A 14,609-nucleotide genomic window follows, 5' to 3' on the forward strand; every position below is an offset into this window, starting at 1 on the left:
GATCAGAATGCTTTGAATTACAAGTCGTGGCTATAGATAGCCAAAGGGGATAGTATGAGAAAAAAGAAGAGTGATAGTATGACGGGGGAAAAAAAAGGAGGGGGGGGGGCGAGGGAAGGGAGACTGGTAGGGTAGAAAAGAGAGAGGGGGGGGGGAGCGAGCCTCGTCCCAAAATGAAACCTATATTTCTAGGGCATTTGAGTTGGGTTGAGTGGTCCTGTAGCCTGACCAGATGCGCTTGTGTCTGTGAGTCTGCGCTTTAGTTTATCTGAAGTAGAGTAATGCCTCCAGATACTCCAGATGAAGGAGAATTTTGCATATTTGTCTATGGCTCTGGCTTGCATTTCCTCCATAAGCATGGTATTGTTTATCTCACTCACCCACACTATAAGAGATGGGGGAGAGGTGGATTTCCAGTGTCTAGAGATTAATTGCCATCCAGTACTGAGAGAGAATTTTAGGCGGTTATGTTTTTGTGATTTGATTTTGCTAGGTAGTATGGAGAGGAGAGCAAAAAAAGGAGAGGGGGAGAGCGGTTTATCATATATTTCCGTGTAGGTCTGGAAGATTTGAGTCCAGAACGGACGGATCACATCGCATTCCCACCAGATGTGACTATACGTACCCTTCGCTGAGTTACATCTCCAACAGATGTCGGTGGTTGATGGGAACATTATCCTGAGATTCGTTGGCACCCGATACCATCTGGATAATACTTTATAATTTTTTTCCTTGGTATAGCACGAGATGGCTGATTTGTGGGTAAAGAGAAAGGCTTTACCCCATTCAGCAACAGTTATTTCCCTCCCGAGCTCCTCTGACCACGCTTTGGTGTATGTAAGTAAGGTATCATAAGTGTGCTCTATGATCAGTTTGTAGATCAGTGAAAGGGTGTGACGGGGAGTCTCCGATAATGTACATAGTTGTTCGAGGCCAGTCAAAGGTCTGTGAATCTGTTTGGAGTTGTGTATTTTTTTGCAGTAGGCTGTCAGGTGTAAACGCGTTAACCATGTCACATTGGAGGATGTGATGTTTAACTCTGACATGAAAGTGCTATGTGTGCTATTAACAAATTGTCGTGCTGTAGGCCAAGCAGCTCTGTTATAGTTATCTATGATTTGAGTTGAACCGCCTTCAGGGAGGGCCGGATTGTCAAATAGAGGAGTAAGGGGACCTGCTTCAGAGGAGAGCGAATAGCTTTCCTTTCTATGTTACCAGATTACCAGGGCATCTCTGGTCAGAGGGGACAGGTTATTAATAGACTTATGGGTCCGTTCATAACCCCATGGCAAAGCCCGGAGGTCAGTTGAAGGTAAGTCTTGTTCCACCAAGGTGGAGGCTTTAAGTAGTGGGAGGGGGAACCACTCCAGGATACGGGAGACCACTGCCGCGGTGTGATAGAGTTCAAAATCTGGGAGGCCCGTCCTACCTTTTAGAGGTGGGGGCTCATAAGAGTTTGTGTTTCAGTCTGGGATGGTTTCCCCTCCATACAAATCGGATCGCCATAGAACGGAGAGTGCAGAAGAAAGCAGATGGTAGGGCAATTGGGAGGGCTTGAAATAAATACAGTAGTTTAGGGAGTATGTCCATTTTCAGCACATTCATACGACCGAACCAGGATACTGGTAATTCCCCTCGACTTTCTGTGAGGCGTCTAAGTTTTTGAGAAGTGGACTGAAATTTAAGGTGTATATTTCCAATGCGTGGTTTGGTATAGCCGTACCCAGGTATGAAATTGATTTTGTTTGCCATTGAAATGAGAAGTTGGCCTTAAGAGAGGAAAGAGTTGACTGCGTTAAGGAAATATTCATTGCTTCCATTTTGGAGATATTCAGTTTATAGTTATTGAAACCTCCGAACCGGTTGATTTCAGTAAGTATGGATGGTATGCTAATATGGGGATGAGTCACATAGAGAAGCAGGTCGTCTGGGTAAAGGGAAAGTTTACATTGTGAGGATGGGGTTTGTATCCCTCGTATGTCAGGGTTTGCTCTAATAGCTTGAGCTAGGTGTTCATTTACTAGGGCAAATAGGAGGGGGGAGAGGGGGCAGCCTTGTCTTGTGCCGTTTGATATTGTGAGTTTCTCTGATTGGGTCCCATTAACTGAAATTATAGCTGAGGGTCTGAAGTATAGGGACATGATGCGTGAAAGCATTCTAGGTCTTAGTCCTATTTGGGAAAGGGTGGCTTGGAGAAAGGGCCAGCTGACCCTGTCAAAAGCCTTCTCGGCATCACAGGAGAGAAGGCAGGTCGGTATGTGATTACGTTGGGCAAATGCCAGGAGGTGGATGGTTTTGGCTTCACATTCAGGGACAAAACCCACTTGATCTCTATGTATTAGATTTGGCAAAAGAGGTGAGAGACGGTTCGCTAGGATCTTGGCATATAATTTAAGATCTATATTTAATAGAGATATCGGTCTATAATTAGAGCATAGGGAGGTGTCTTTGCCTGGTTTCGGGATGACTACTATTTGGGCTTGGAGTAAAGTGGGGGAGGGAGCCAAGTTCTAATCTATGGCATTGAATGCTTTTGCCATCAGAGGAGATAGCAAAGGAGCAAACATCTTATAGCGTGAGGAGAACCCGTCTGGTCCTGGGCTTTTACCATTCTTTAGGTTTTTTATGGCAAATTGGAAATCAGTCAGTCAGGGCGGATTCCAAGTCCTCTGCTTCAGAGGCCGGAATAGTTGGGAGTGCAGTTTCCTGAATATATGAGGACAGGTCTTGTGTTGGGGGACCCGTTTGGGGCTTGGACGGCGGTGCTTGGGGAGTGAGGTTATACAGGGCGGCATAATATTGACGGAATTCTTCGGCTATTCCTAAGTTATTTATTATTTTACCGTTGTTGGGAGAGTTAATACAGGAGATAGACTTCCGGGTCTGTTTGGGCTGAAGAGTCTGTGCAAGATGTCTGCCACACTGGTTGGCTTGTGAGTAATGGGCGAATCGCCCTTTATCTCTCGCTGCCAGTGAGCGTTCCGCAAAAATTTGCAAGAGGTCTCTTCTGGCGTTAGTGAGTTCTAGTTGTAGTTTGTCATCGGGGGATCGTTTGTGACTCCTAAGGTGGCTATTAAGGACAGGAGACGTGTGATGTCTGCTGTTCGTGCATGTTTAAGTCTGGAGCCGTGTTGGATGAGTTTACCCCTAAGGACACATTTGAGGGCTTCCCATTTCATGAGTGGGTTGGTGTCATCAGGGGCATGGTCTGAAATGAAGTGTTTAATAGTTTGTATGATGTCCTGGGTACATACTGAGTCAGAAAGCAAATTGTCGTTTAATCTCCATGTGGCTCTCTTCTTTTGTGTGGGTATACTTCCCAAGCTCATATGTATGGGGGCATGGTCAGACCACAAAGTGAGGCCTATAGAAGTGTTGGGGGAAAAATCTAGTAAGGATTGGGAGATGAAGATGTAGTCTAGTCTACTGTAGTTGGAGTGTGCCGGGGAGTAATATGTGAAATCTTTAGTGGTGGGGTGTAGCATCCTCCAGACGTCCACTAGGGATAAGTCTGAAAGGAGTGTACACATTTTGGTCAGGGAAGCTGGGGAAATTGAGGACTTACCCGTTGAGGTGTCAAGGCGCGGTATCAAGGTGGCATTGAGCTCATTTGCCCCAGCAATGTGTTTCAAGATATCATAATCTTGTGTAGATTTGTGTATGAACTGTTTGCTGTCATTCAATTTTTAGGCAATTTAGCAATAGTTTTGAAGATAAAAAGCAAAGTGGAATGAGCGGCTTTTCTCGGTTGTCTGGGTAATGTACTTCAGGAAGTGGCCAAAGTGATGAAATTGCCATTTGCTGAACGTAACAGTTCTTAGGAACCGGTATGATTTCATCAGTCAATTTACCAATTTTTTTTTTTTGTTAAAAATTTTGCTTGCTTTTTAAAATGTATTGGCTATGTCAAATATAATTGTATTGCAATGCTCCAGTTTGCCAACAGGAGTTTTCATACTTCAGCTCCAATAATGGAGGGAGAAATGAGGAAGACAATTTATATATTACAATGCAATGTTTTTGCCTAAATGACCCAATGTGTTGATTAAATAACCATTTTATTTATGCATATTCCTGCTATTTAGCTGCAACATGCATATTGTTTTTATGATGTGGTAAATGCAGGTGCTGCCTTTGTGTCCAGCTGATTTAGTTCAATACTAGTTTGTATTTTTTTTTTTTTTCTGTGGGTTGAACTGGATGGACTTTTTTCAACCAGATTAATTATGTACTACTGAGTCGCTGTCACAAGGCAGTTATGTAGATGAGGACTTTTCTTTCCGGATTCAAATGATTGTGTTGGGTCTCTGAAATTATTGCAGGTCAGTGGCTCAAGATAGTAGGCAAGTAAATAGCAGTGTGAGAAGATCAGCAGTGGTGGACTGGGTTTGCTGCAGAGTTACTGTACACAGACCAACAGGAAGAGCATACTATTTCATTTGATATTCGTTCTTTGTACATGTGCTTTGAATATTAAAGTGGATGTAAACCCAATGTCCTCCTTTCTAAACTACTGCCATAGGGGTTATCTATAAGGATATACATGCCTCCTGCATGTATCTTTACCTGTCAAATGTCTCCCCTCTGTCTGTTATGAGAGCTGAAAAACTGCAGATTCTGTGGGTGGGTCTGTTGTCTGGAGCTCGGTGGGTGGAGTTGTGATGTCAGTGGACTCCCCGCCCACCTCTACACTCCCCTTGTCAATATGCATTTTCTCCTGTGTATTTCTAACACTGAACTTCTGCTATGATCTCTAACATCCAGTGAAAAGACAGGAAAGTAACCACATGACTTCAGCATGCCAAATCATGCTGAGGTGTGGAACATCCAATCCTTGCAGAGCTGCTGAAGAAAGGAGTGGGGGAGGGAATTAAAAAATAATGCCTGTGTCTTAGGCTAGTGCATGAGATGTAAATCACCTGTCACTCACAGCAAGGGGGAGGATTTGACAAAGTTTTTCTCAGTTTGTCAAGATTTTTCTCACTGAACAATAAAACAGGATTGCTCAGAGATGGATTAACTGTGTGTGGCAAGACTGGGCTCAAATGATAGGAAGTCTTATACTCTACAGTATGATTATAAAAAAAAAAAAATCGGGTTTACATCCACTTTAAAGCAAAATGCAGAATCGTGCGTTTTACCTGCTTTAGAGTAATTCAGTGACACTTGGAATTCTTTAACTGCTTTTTTTCTGTTGTCCTCTTTGTGCTTTTAAAATGCTCCCTCTTTTTGTCTTTTTCCTAGTCCTTAGCTTTTATCGTCGTAGCCATTGGAATTGTTTTCTCTGTGTTATTTCACTTTGGAACTAAAGAAAAGAAAAGTTATGAACACCTTGTCCAAACTGAAGATGAAGACGCTACCCAAGAGCATGCTACACTTCCCAGATCTCCAGAAACAGTGCTGTTATGGAATCACTGGTTTCGGGAACCTTCTTTCTACCAGGTAAATAATGAAATTTGTTTTTCTGCATGGCAATGAAATTGGATATGTAGCACTCTTACCCCTAAAAGAGGCTTAATGAGATCCCTAGGTAGTTTGATAGGCAAACATTTCAAATCCCAGGGCTGAATTTTTGGCTCTTGATGTGGGGTGGAAGAAATTAGGTGTCAAACACTTTAGAAAGTTTGTTAAGCATAATAAATTTGGTGAGAGAGAGGTTAGGGCACGGGATACCCAGAAGCTACCAAAAATGCAGACTCCAAACTTCTATTTAGTCAATACAGCATAAAGAGCCTTTAAAGCAGTAGTAAACAAAGCCGTCTGGTATGTAAATAAACATTAGGACAATCTGTGAAGTCCCGCAATATACATCGCTATATCCACTCCTAATACATTTTCATATTTTTTGGCTTGCTTTTAATTCTTCGGATGCCTGCAGAAGCCAGTGCCATATTGGCTCTTCGCTTCTGCCTTCTTTCTATGCTGCTGGCCTGTAATCTTGTGCATGCGCAGTAAGATTTAGCAAGGCTTCAAGAACTTGTCCAAGCATCAGCACTCTCACGATATTGCACTGCAATACAGCAATGCCGTGGATGAAGGAATAATTGCGCATGGGCCGATGACATACATAAAGAAATTTGGCTATATCTTTTGAACACCTGAAGTGTGGAAAGTATAAAGGTCATGGAACATTACGTTACTTCACATTTGTTTTTATTGAACAAAACTATGCTTTGAGCGTTTACTACCGCTTTAAGCCAAAACCAACACTCTGTACTCCTGAGATTATAGTTCAGCTTCATGCAGCACTCATAACCTCTGTAGCATATAGACAGGAACAAAGAGTAAAGCAGCAGCTCACTTGTTAAAACCGGCTTTATTGAACCATGCTGTACATGCTGCAAATCCCTGCCTGAAAACCACCCCACATTGATGTGTTTCACTCTTAACCACTTCAGCCCCGGAAGGGTTTACCTCTTTAATGACTAGGCCATTTTTTTGCAATATGGCACTGCGTCGCTTTAACTGACAATTGCGCAGTTGTGACGTTTTACAGAAAAATGTATGTCCTTTTTTTCTCTCCCACAAATAGCGCTTTCTTCTGGTGATTTTTAATCACCTCTGTGGCTTTTTTTTTTTTTTTTTTTTTTTTTTTTTTGCGCTATAAACAAAAGACCGACTGTTTTGAAAACCTTTTTTTTTTTTTTTGTTTTTTTACTATAATATCAAGAAAAAAAATGAATTTCTAAATCCGTTTAGGCCAATATATATTTTTCTACACATTTTTGGTGAAAAAAAAAATCGCAATAGGCATTTATTGATTAGTTTGTCCAAAAGTTATAGCATCTACAAAATAGGGGATAAATGTATGGCATTTTTATTAATAATAATAATAATTTATTTTTTGGGACTGCAACATTGCGGTGAACAGATCAGACACTTTTGACACTTTTTTTTTTTTTTGGGACCAGTGACATTTCTACAGAGATCAGTGATAAAAATTAGCCACTGATTATTACTGTATAAATGATACTGGCAGGGAAGGGGTTAAGAGTTCCCTAGGAAAGTGTTTCTAACTCTGGGGGGAGTGGACTCACTGGGAGTAGTGAGAGATCGCTGTACCTGATCACTAGGAACAGCAGATCTCTCTCTCCTCCTTGGTCAGAACGGGGATCTGTTTACATTGACAGACCCTTGTTCTGGCTCTCTGTGGAGTGATCACCGGGGGCCGGCGTACATCGCGGCCGCCAGCCATGCGCATTGGCTCCGGCGTGGACCTACTATTGCTCCATAACCATATAATATGAGGTCAAACCTAAACCCTTTCAATTTGTATGCAATCAGACAGGCCCTGGCTTGCACTACATAGTTTAGGATAAATATAAAGGAAATTGAACCAGAAAGTTTTATAATGTATAGCCAGCTTTAGTCGTCATACCACTACAACCATAGAGGAAAAATGCCTCAGAAGGAGTGGAGTCTTTGGAGCAGTGGGTTCTGTATGGGATCTGCTAAAAGTGGACCACATCCCTCATGCAATATCCACTGGTGGCAGCTTGTACCCAGCTCTCCAAGTCAATCTTCAGCAAGCTACTTCAAGCTAATTCAATACAGGAGGAATCAGAGGGCCCTGCTCGTTAGAGCTTACTATCTAGGTGGGAGGGTCAAGTTATTCAAAAGGGTAATGGCTGTGGGGGATGAGCTAATGGAGAAAATAGTGCAGTTGTTAGATGGAGGCAGGATAGGCTTCTCTGAAGAGGAAATTTTCAATGATCACCTAAAAGTAGATAAATTTGGAGACAGTCTGACAGATAGGGGTAGGGAATTCTAGAGGAAGGGCGAGGCTCAGGAGAAGTCCTGGAAGCGGATATGGGAAAAGGTGATGAGGGAGCTAGAGAGCAGGAGGTCCTGGGAGGAACGGAGAGGGCGGTTAGGTTGGTATTTTGAGACTAGGCTAGTGATGTAGCTGGGGGCAGAGTTGTGGATGGCTTTGTAACTTATTGTTAGTATTTTGAATTTAATTTGTTGGGCGAGTGGCAGCCAATGGAGGGATTGGCAGAGAGGGGTAGCAGACACTGAGCGGTTTGTAAGATGGATGAGTCTGGCAGCAGCATTCATGATGGACTGAAGGGGGGATAGTCTATTTAAAGGTAAGCCAATGAGGAGGGAGTTGCAGTAGTCGAGGCGAGAGATAACCAGGGAGTGAATCAGGAGCTTTGTGGTTTCATTGGTTAGAAAGGGACGTAGTTTAGAGATGTTGCGGAGATTGAGGCAGCAAGCTTTGGAAAGTGATTGGATGTGGGGCTGAAAGAGTTCAGAATCCAGGATAACACCTAGTACCCTGACATGTGGGGACGGGTGGATGGTTGTGCCATTGCTCTTGACAGACAAGTCAGTGGAAGAGGCACGTGGGGGAGGAAATATTATAAGCTCGGTTTTGGACAAGTTGAGTTTGAGGAAGTGGTGTGACATCTATACAGATATGTCGGTTAGTAAGTTAGTGATGCGTGAGCAGACTTATGGAGTGAGTTGAGGGGTGGAGAGATAGATTTGTGTGACATCAGCGTATAAATGATATTGAAAGCCGTGAGAGGCTATTAGCTGACCCAGGGAAGAGGTGTAGATTGAAAATAAGAGGTCCAAGAACAGAACCTTGGGGGACCCCGACAGAAGGGAAGGGGAGTGGAGGAAGTAGAATTGTAAGTGACACTGAAGGTGCCTTGGGATAGGTAGGATGAGAGCCACTGAAGAGCACAGTCATGGAGACCGAGGGAGTAAAGTTTTTTTTGAGGAGGGGGTGGTCAACCGTGTCAAAGGCAGCTGAAAGATCCAGAAGGAGGAGTACAGAATAGTGTCCATTGCTTTTTGCAGTTAGTAGGTCATTTGTGAGTTTTAAAAGAGCAGTTTCTGTGGAGTGTTTTAAAAAAACATCTGGGATTTACAAGGTTCACCGTCACTTCTTTCTAGCCTCTCTTCCAGCACTTAAGTCTCACCCCCGGCAGCAGGTCTGGGAGGCACAAATCTTTGACAAATGCCCAGGAAGCAAGAATCTTTATGAAAAGTCACCTCAAATCTGTATATCCTCCCCAGCATGCACCAATAGCAGCAAACTTTCAATTGGTTGGCCAGGGAGACATAGATATTAACTCAGAATTTTGTATCTTGCACTTTTGCAAGGGACACTCCAGCAGCAGGCAGAAGCAAACAGAACTGTAACAATCCATGCTCAAGCTGCACAAAATGTAGGTTAGAGATACTACTTTTTAGGACAGGTTCCCTACAGATAGAACCTATCCTGACCTTTTTATATTGTACTTTACCTGAGTTATGTTTTTACAGGTGGCCATTTTGTACATGTGCACACGTCTCATTGTAAACCTGTCACAGGCGTATATAGCTTTGTACCTGACCAATTCATTGATCCTTCCAAAGGTAAAGTACCATTTTATTATTTTCTGCAGTTTGATTTTTGATCTTTTGCCCTATTCAATAAAGATTGCACTTGTATGTTCTAATTACAAGAACTCATAGCAACCAATCAAAATTCATTTTGATGAATTTGTTAAGTACAGAAAGGGTAATGGTTTGCTGCTTTGGTTTCACATTTGCCTAGAAATGCTCCTTAACTGCTGTATCCCAATCAGTAAGTTAGAGTAATTTCACTTTTGTTGATTTTTTTTTTTTTTCCCCTCTGGGTGATCAATGTACATTGCAAGGATTGTGACAAATCTTGTGGCATATTCGTAGTTGATTCTTCTCTGAAGAAAAAGCAGCCTTTTTTAGGTACTGATTTCGAATGAGAGTGACTAAATCATTTTAATCAGTTTTTGCACTGTTGCTGTGTCTACATCATTTTAGAAGTGATTAAACCTTGAGGAATATCTCACCAAAAGTTACAGTTTTGTGGCAGAGGATGCCTAAATTCCAGCTTTTATTTTAGTACACAACTGTGTACTGAACACCTTCAGGTTGCCATATTACATAGAATTTTACAGAAAATGTGTAGTGCTGCTGTTTGAAAAGGATTGGTAATTTCTCTATCCTTCATTGAAGGACACAACTTCACTTCTTCGTGGACGGGTTTGATGCCACCACCTTTAGATGTAGGACAGTAGATGCAGTTCAAACTAAAAGTATGCCCAAGGGGCGGCTCCTTGGTGATGGCCAAACACCTCATCTGCAATACAGGATTCAGTTCTTGCCTAGCATCTTAGGAGTAGGATGAAAATGGTATAGTGCCTTTGCCATGTCAGTTGTCCCTTTCTATCTTCTGCAGTACCTGGTTGATCCTGCCTGTTCCTGTTTTCCCCTCTGTGGGCTGACCACATTTATCATGGCTGCTGAGCCACAAAAGTGTGGTCAGTTTGTGTGTCAATCATTCCAGCTCTCTCCTGTACATCTCTTCATCCCCCCCCCTCTCCCTGTCAGTTCCATAGTGACCATAGAAAACCCGATCATCTACCCACCCCTCCAGCCGTGATAGAGAAATACTGTTTCCCTGAAGCTACTCCTCCCCTCTTTGTTAACCAGTTCCCATACATATAAAAATCTGTGTTTTTGTACTATAAAATTACTTGGAACCCTGCGACCGACCGACCTACCTATCTTTCCTGCGATGAACGGATCGATCCTTCCTTCATTATTTATTATTGTGCAAGTTATTTTTTGCAAAGTTATCTATCCTTTTTCATATAGTATACCTGGTTGATCCTGTCTGTTCCTGTCCGTAAAACTGACTTTACATCCTCCTACTCTCTCTGCAGCATTTGTATCTCCCTCTCTCCCACCTCTTCCTGTCATTTCCATGGTCTGTGTGAAACTGATCCCCTTCCCTCCCCTCCCCTTCACTTTCCTCCTTTCCCCTCCTGAAACCAGAAGAGGAATGTGAGCCCCTCCCAACTGAGTGTCTCTGCTAGAAAGAGAGAAAACCATGCGACTGCACAGAAGCACTGCTGGGAAAAGGTATTTTGAGATTATATTGCTGAAAAACACTGCCATTACTAAGAAATTCTTTAAGTATGTAAACAGTAAAAAAGAGAGGACAGACCATATTGGCCCCATAAAGAATGAGGAAGGACATCTGGTTACAAAGGATGGGTAGATGGCGAAGGTATTGAATTTATTTTTCGTCTTCACGAGGGAATTGGGGGTGCTTCAGTGTTTATGCGCATGACACATCACAGGAAGCACCTCCATGGTTAAGCGGACAGAATTAAAATTAAAATTAGACTTGGCAAACTTAACATTAATAAATCACCGGGACCAGATGGCTTGCACCCAAGGGTACTTGGGGAACTCAGTCAAGTAATTGCCAGACCATTGTTCCTAATTTTTACTTACATTCTACTGACTGGAATGGTACCATCTGATTGTAGAAAAGCCAATGTAGCACCAATAGTTAAAAAAGGGCCAAGATACATCCCTGTGAATTAGACCAGTTAGCCTAACATCGATAGTATGCAAGCTCTTGGGATGATAAGTGACTATATACAAGATTTTAGTAATGAGAACGGTATCATTAGCAGTAATCAGCATGGATTCATGAAGAATCTTTCTTGCCAAACCAATCTATTAACCTTCTATGAGGTGGTGAGTTGCCATCTAGACAAAGGAAGGCCCGTAGACGTGGTGTATCTGGATTTTAAAAAAGCATTTGACACGGTTCCCCATAAACATTTACTGTACAAAATAAGGTCCGTTGGCATGGACCATAAGGTGAGTACATGGATTGAAAACTGGCTACAAGGGCGAGTTTAGAGGGTGGTGATAAATGGGTAATACTTGGAATGGTCAGAGGTAGGTTGTAGGGTTCCACAGGGTTCTGTGCTGGGACCAATCCTATTTTATTCATAAACGACCTGGAGAATGGGGTAAACAGTTGAATCTCTGTATTTGTGGACGATACTAAGCTAAGCAGGGCAATAACTTCTCTGCAGGATGTGGAAACCTTGCAAAAAGATCTGAAAAATTAATGGGGTGGGCAACTACATGGCAAATGAGGTTTAACCAGTTGCCGACCGCCTCACGACGATATAGGTCAGCAGAATGGCACAGGCAGGCAGAAATACATAACTGTGCGTGATCTGCCTCCCGCGGGTGGGGTCCGATCACAACACCCCCCCCCCCCCCCCCGGTGCCCGAAGCGGTCGGCTTCTGTCCAGGAGCGATCAGACATGAGGGGGAGGCCATCCATTCATGGCCCCCCTCGCGATCGCTCCCAGCCAATGAGAATCTTCCTCTGTATAGTAAACAGAGGCAGAGGAATTGATGTCATCGCTCCTCGGCTCGGTATTTTCCGTTGCTTGGTGTCAGTGTGATGTATGCCTGGCGTGTTCTACTGTGTGTGTGTTTTACACTCACTCGGATGTCTTCTCTCCTCGGCGCCGGAACGGAAAATACCGAGCCGAGGAGCGATGACATCAATTCCTCTGCCTCTGTTTACTATACAGAGGAAGATTCTCATTGGCTGGGAGCGATCGCGAGGGGGGCCATGAATGGATGGCCTCCCCCTCATGTCTGATCGCTCCTGGACAGAAGCCGACCGCTTCGGGCACCGGGGGGGGGGGGGGGGGGGGGGGGGTGTTTTTTTTTTTTTTTTTCTGATTACTGCATTGGTGTCAGTTTGTGACAGTGTGGTAGGGCAGTTAGTATTAGCCCCCTTTAGGTCTAGGGTACCCCCCTAACCCCCCCTGATAAAGTTTTAACCCCTTGGTCACCCCCTATCGCCAGTGTCACTAATTGATCATTTTTCTGATCGCTGTATTAGTGTCACTGGTGACGCTAGTTAGGGAGGTAAATATATAGGTTCGCCGTCAGCGTTTTTATAGCGTCAGGGACCCCCATATACTACCTAATAAAGGTTTTAACCCCTTGATTGCCCCCTAGTTAACCCTTTCACCATTGATCACCGTATAACTGTTACGGGTGACGCTGGTTAGTTTGTTTATTTTTTATAGTGTCAGGGCACCCGCCGTTTATTACTGAATAAAGGTTTAGCCCCCCGATCGCCCGGCGGTGCTATAAGTTAGGTTTTAGGGTCAGATAGGGTCTGCATCGCCCCAGGCAGCTTTAGGTTAGCGCCAGTAGCGATACACCTCCCTTAGTGGTATAGTATCTGAACGGATCAATAACTGATCCGATCAGATCTATACTAGCGTCCCCAGCAGTTTAGGGTTCCCAAAAACGCAGTGTTAGCGGTATCAGCCCAGATACCTGCTAGCACGTGCGTTTTGTCCCTCCGCCCAGCCCAGCCCACCCAAGTGCAGTATTGATCGATCACTGTCACTTACAAAACACTAAACGCATAACTGCAGCGTTCGCAGAGTCAAGCCTGATCCCTGCGATCGCTAACAGTTTTTTTTGGTAGCGTTTTGGTGAACTGGCAAGCATCAGTGGCCTAGTACACCTCGGTCGTAGTCAAACCAGCACTGCAGTAACACGTGGTGATGTGGCGAGTCCCATAAGTTCAGTTCAAGCTGGTGAGGTGGCAAGCACAAGTAGTGTCCCGCTGCCACCAAGAAGACGACAAACACAGGCCCGTCGTGCCCTTCCTGCTGCATTCGCCAATCCTAATTGGGAACCCACCACTTCTGCACCACCCGTACTTCCCCCATTCACATCCCCAACCAAATGCAGTCAGCTGCATGAGAGGCATTTTCTTTGTCCTCCCGAGTACCCCTACCCAACGAACCCCCCCAAAAAAGATGTCGTGTCTGCAGCAAGCGCGGATATAGGCGTGACACCCGCTATTATTGTCCCTCCTGTCCTGACAATCCTGGTCTTTGCATTGGTGAATGTTTTGAACGCTACCATACACTAGAGTATTAGCGTAGGGTACAGCATTGCACAGACTAGGCACACTAACACAGAGTCTCCCAAGATGCCATAGTGAGGTATAGTGAGTATTTTGCAGACCTCACTTTTGTCACAAAGTTTTGAAAATTGAAAAAAGAAAAAAAAATTTTGTTTTCTTGTCTTTCTTCATTTTCAAAAACAAATGAGAGTTGCAAAATACTCACCATGCCTCTCAGCAAATAGCTTGGGGTGTTTACTTTCCAAAATGGGGTCATTTGGGGGGGGGGGGTGGTTTGTGCCACCTGGGCATTCCATGGCCTCCGAAACTGTGATAGGCAGTGAAGAGTGAAATCAAAAATTTACGCCCTTAGAATGCCTGAAGGTGGTGATTGGTTTTCGGGGCCCCGTACGCAGCTAGGCTCCCAAAAAGTCCCACACATGTGGTATCCCCGTACTGAGGAGAAGCAGCCAAATGTCTTTTGGGGTGCAATTCCACATATGCCCATGGCCTGTGTGAGCAATATATCATTTAGTGACAACTTTGTGCAAAAAAAAAAAAAATTGTCACTTTCCCGCAACTTGTGTCAAAATATAAAATATTCCATGGACTCAACATGCCCCTCAGCAAATAGCTTGGGGTGTCTACTTTCCAAAATTGGGTCATTTGGGGGGGGTTGTGCCGTCTGGGCATTTTATGGCCTTCAAAACTGTGATAGCTAGTGAGGAGTGAAATCAAAAATTTACGCCCTTAGAAATCCTGAAGGCGTGATTGATTTTCGGGGCCCCGTATGCGGCTAGGCTCCCAAAAAGTCCCACACATGTGGTATCTCTGTACTCAGGAGAAGCAGCTGAATGTATTTTGGGGTGCAATTCCA

At 43.8% G+C, this 14,609-nt stretch overlaps 1 protein-coding gene across 4 annotated transcripts in view; it reads left to right on the plus strand.

Moving 5' to 3' along the window:
• Positions 1 to 14,609, plus strand: part of MFSD12 (major facilitator superfamily domain containing 12) — a 262,723-nt gene that overhangs the window by 68,019 nt on the left and 180,095 nt on the right. For 3 of the 4 annotated variants that reach the window (XM_073595179.1, XM_073595186.1, XM_073595175.1), the window contains exons 4-5: positions 5,245 to 5,442; positions 9,280 to 9,372. In XM_073595179.1, the coding sequence (XP_073451280.1) occupies positions 5,245 to 5,442; positions 9,280 to 9,372 (291 nt within the window). The remainder of the gene's footprint in view (positions 1 to 5,244; positions 5,443 to 9,279; positions 9,373 to 14,609) is intronic. The other variant, XM_073595182.1, reaches the window with a different exon arrangement.

This window comes from Aquarana catesbeiana, linkage group LG01 (assembly GCF_042186555.1).
Source record: "Aquarana catesbeiana isolate 2022-GZ linkage group LG01, ASM4218655v1, whole genome shotgun sequence".
In the NCBI taxonomy this organism is placed as follows: Eukaryota; Metazoa; Chordata; class Amphibia; order Anura; family Ranidae; genus Aquarana; species Aquarana catesbeiana.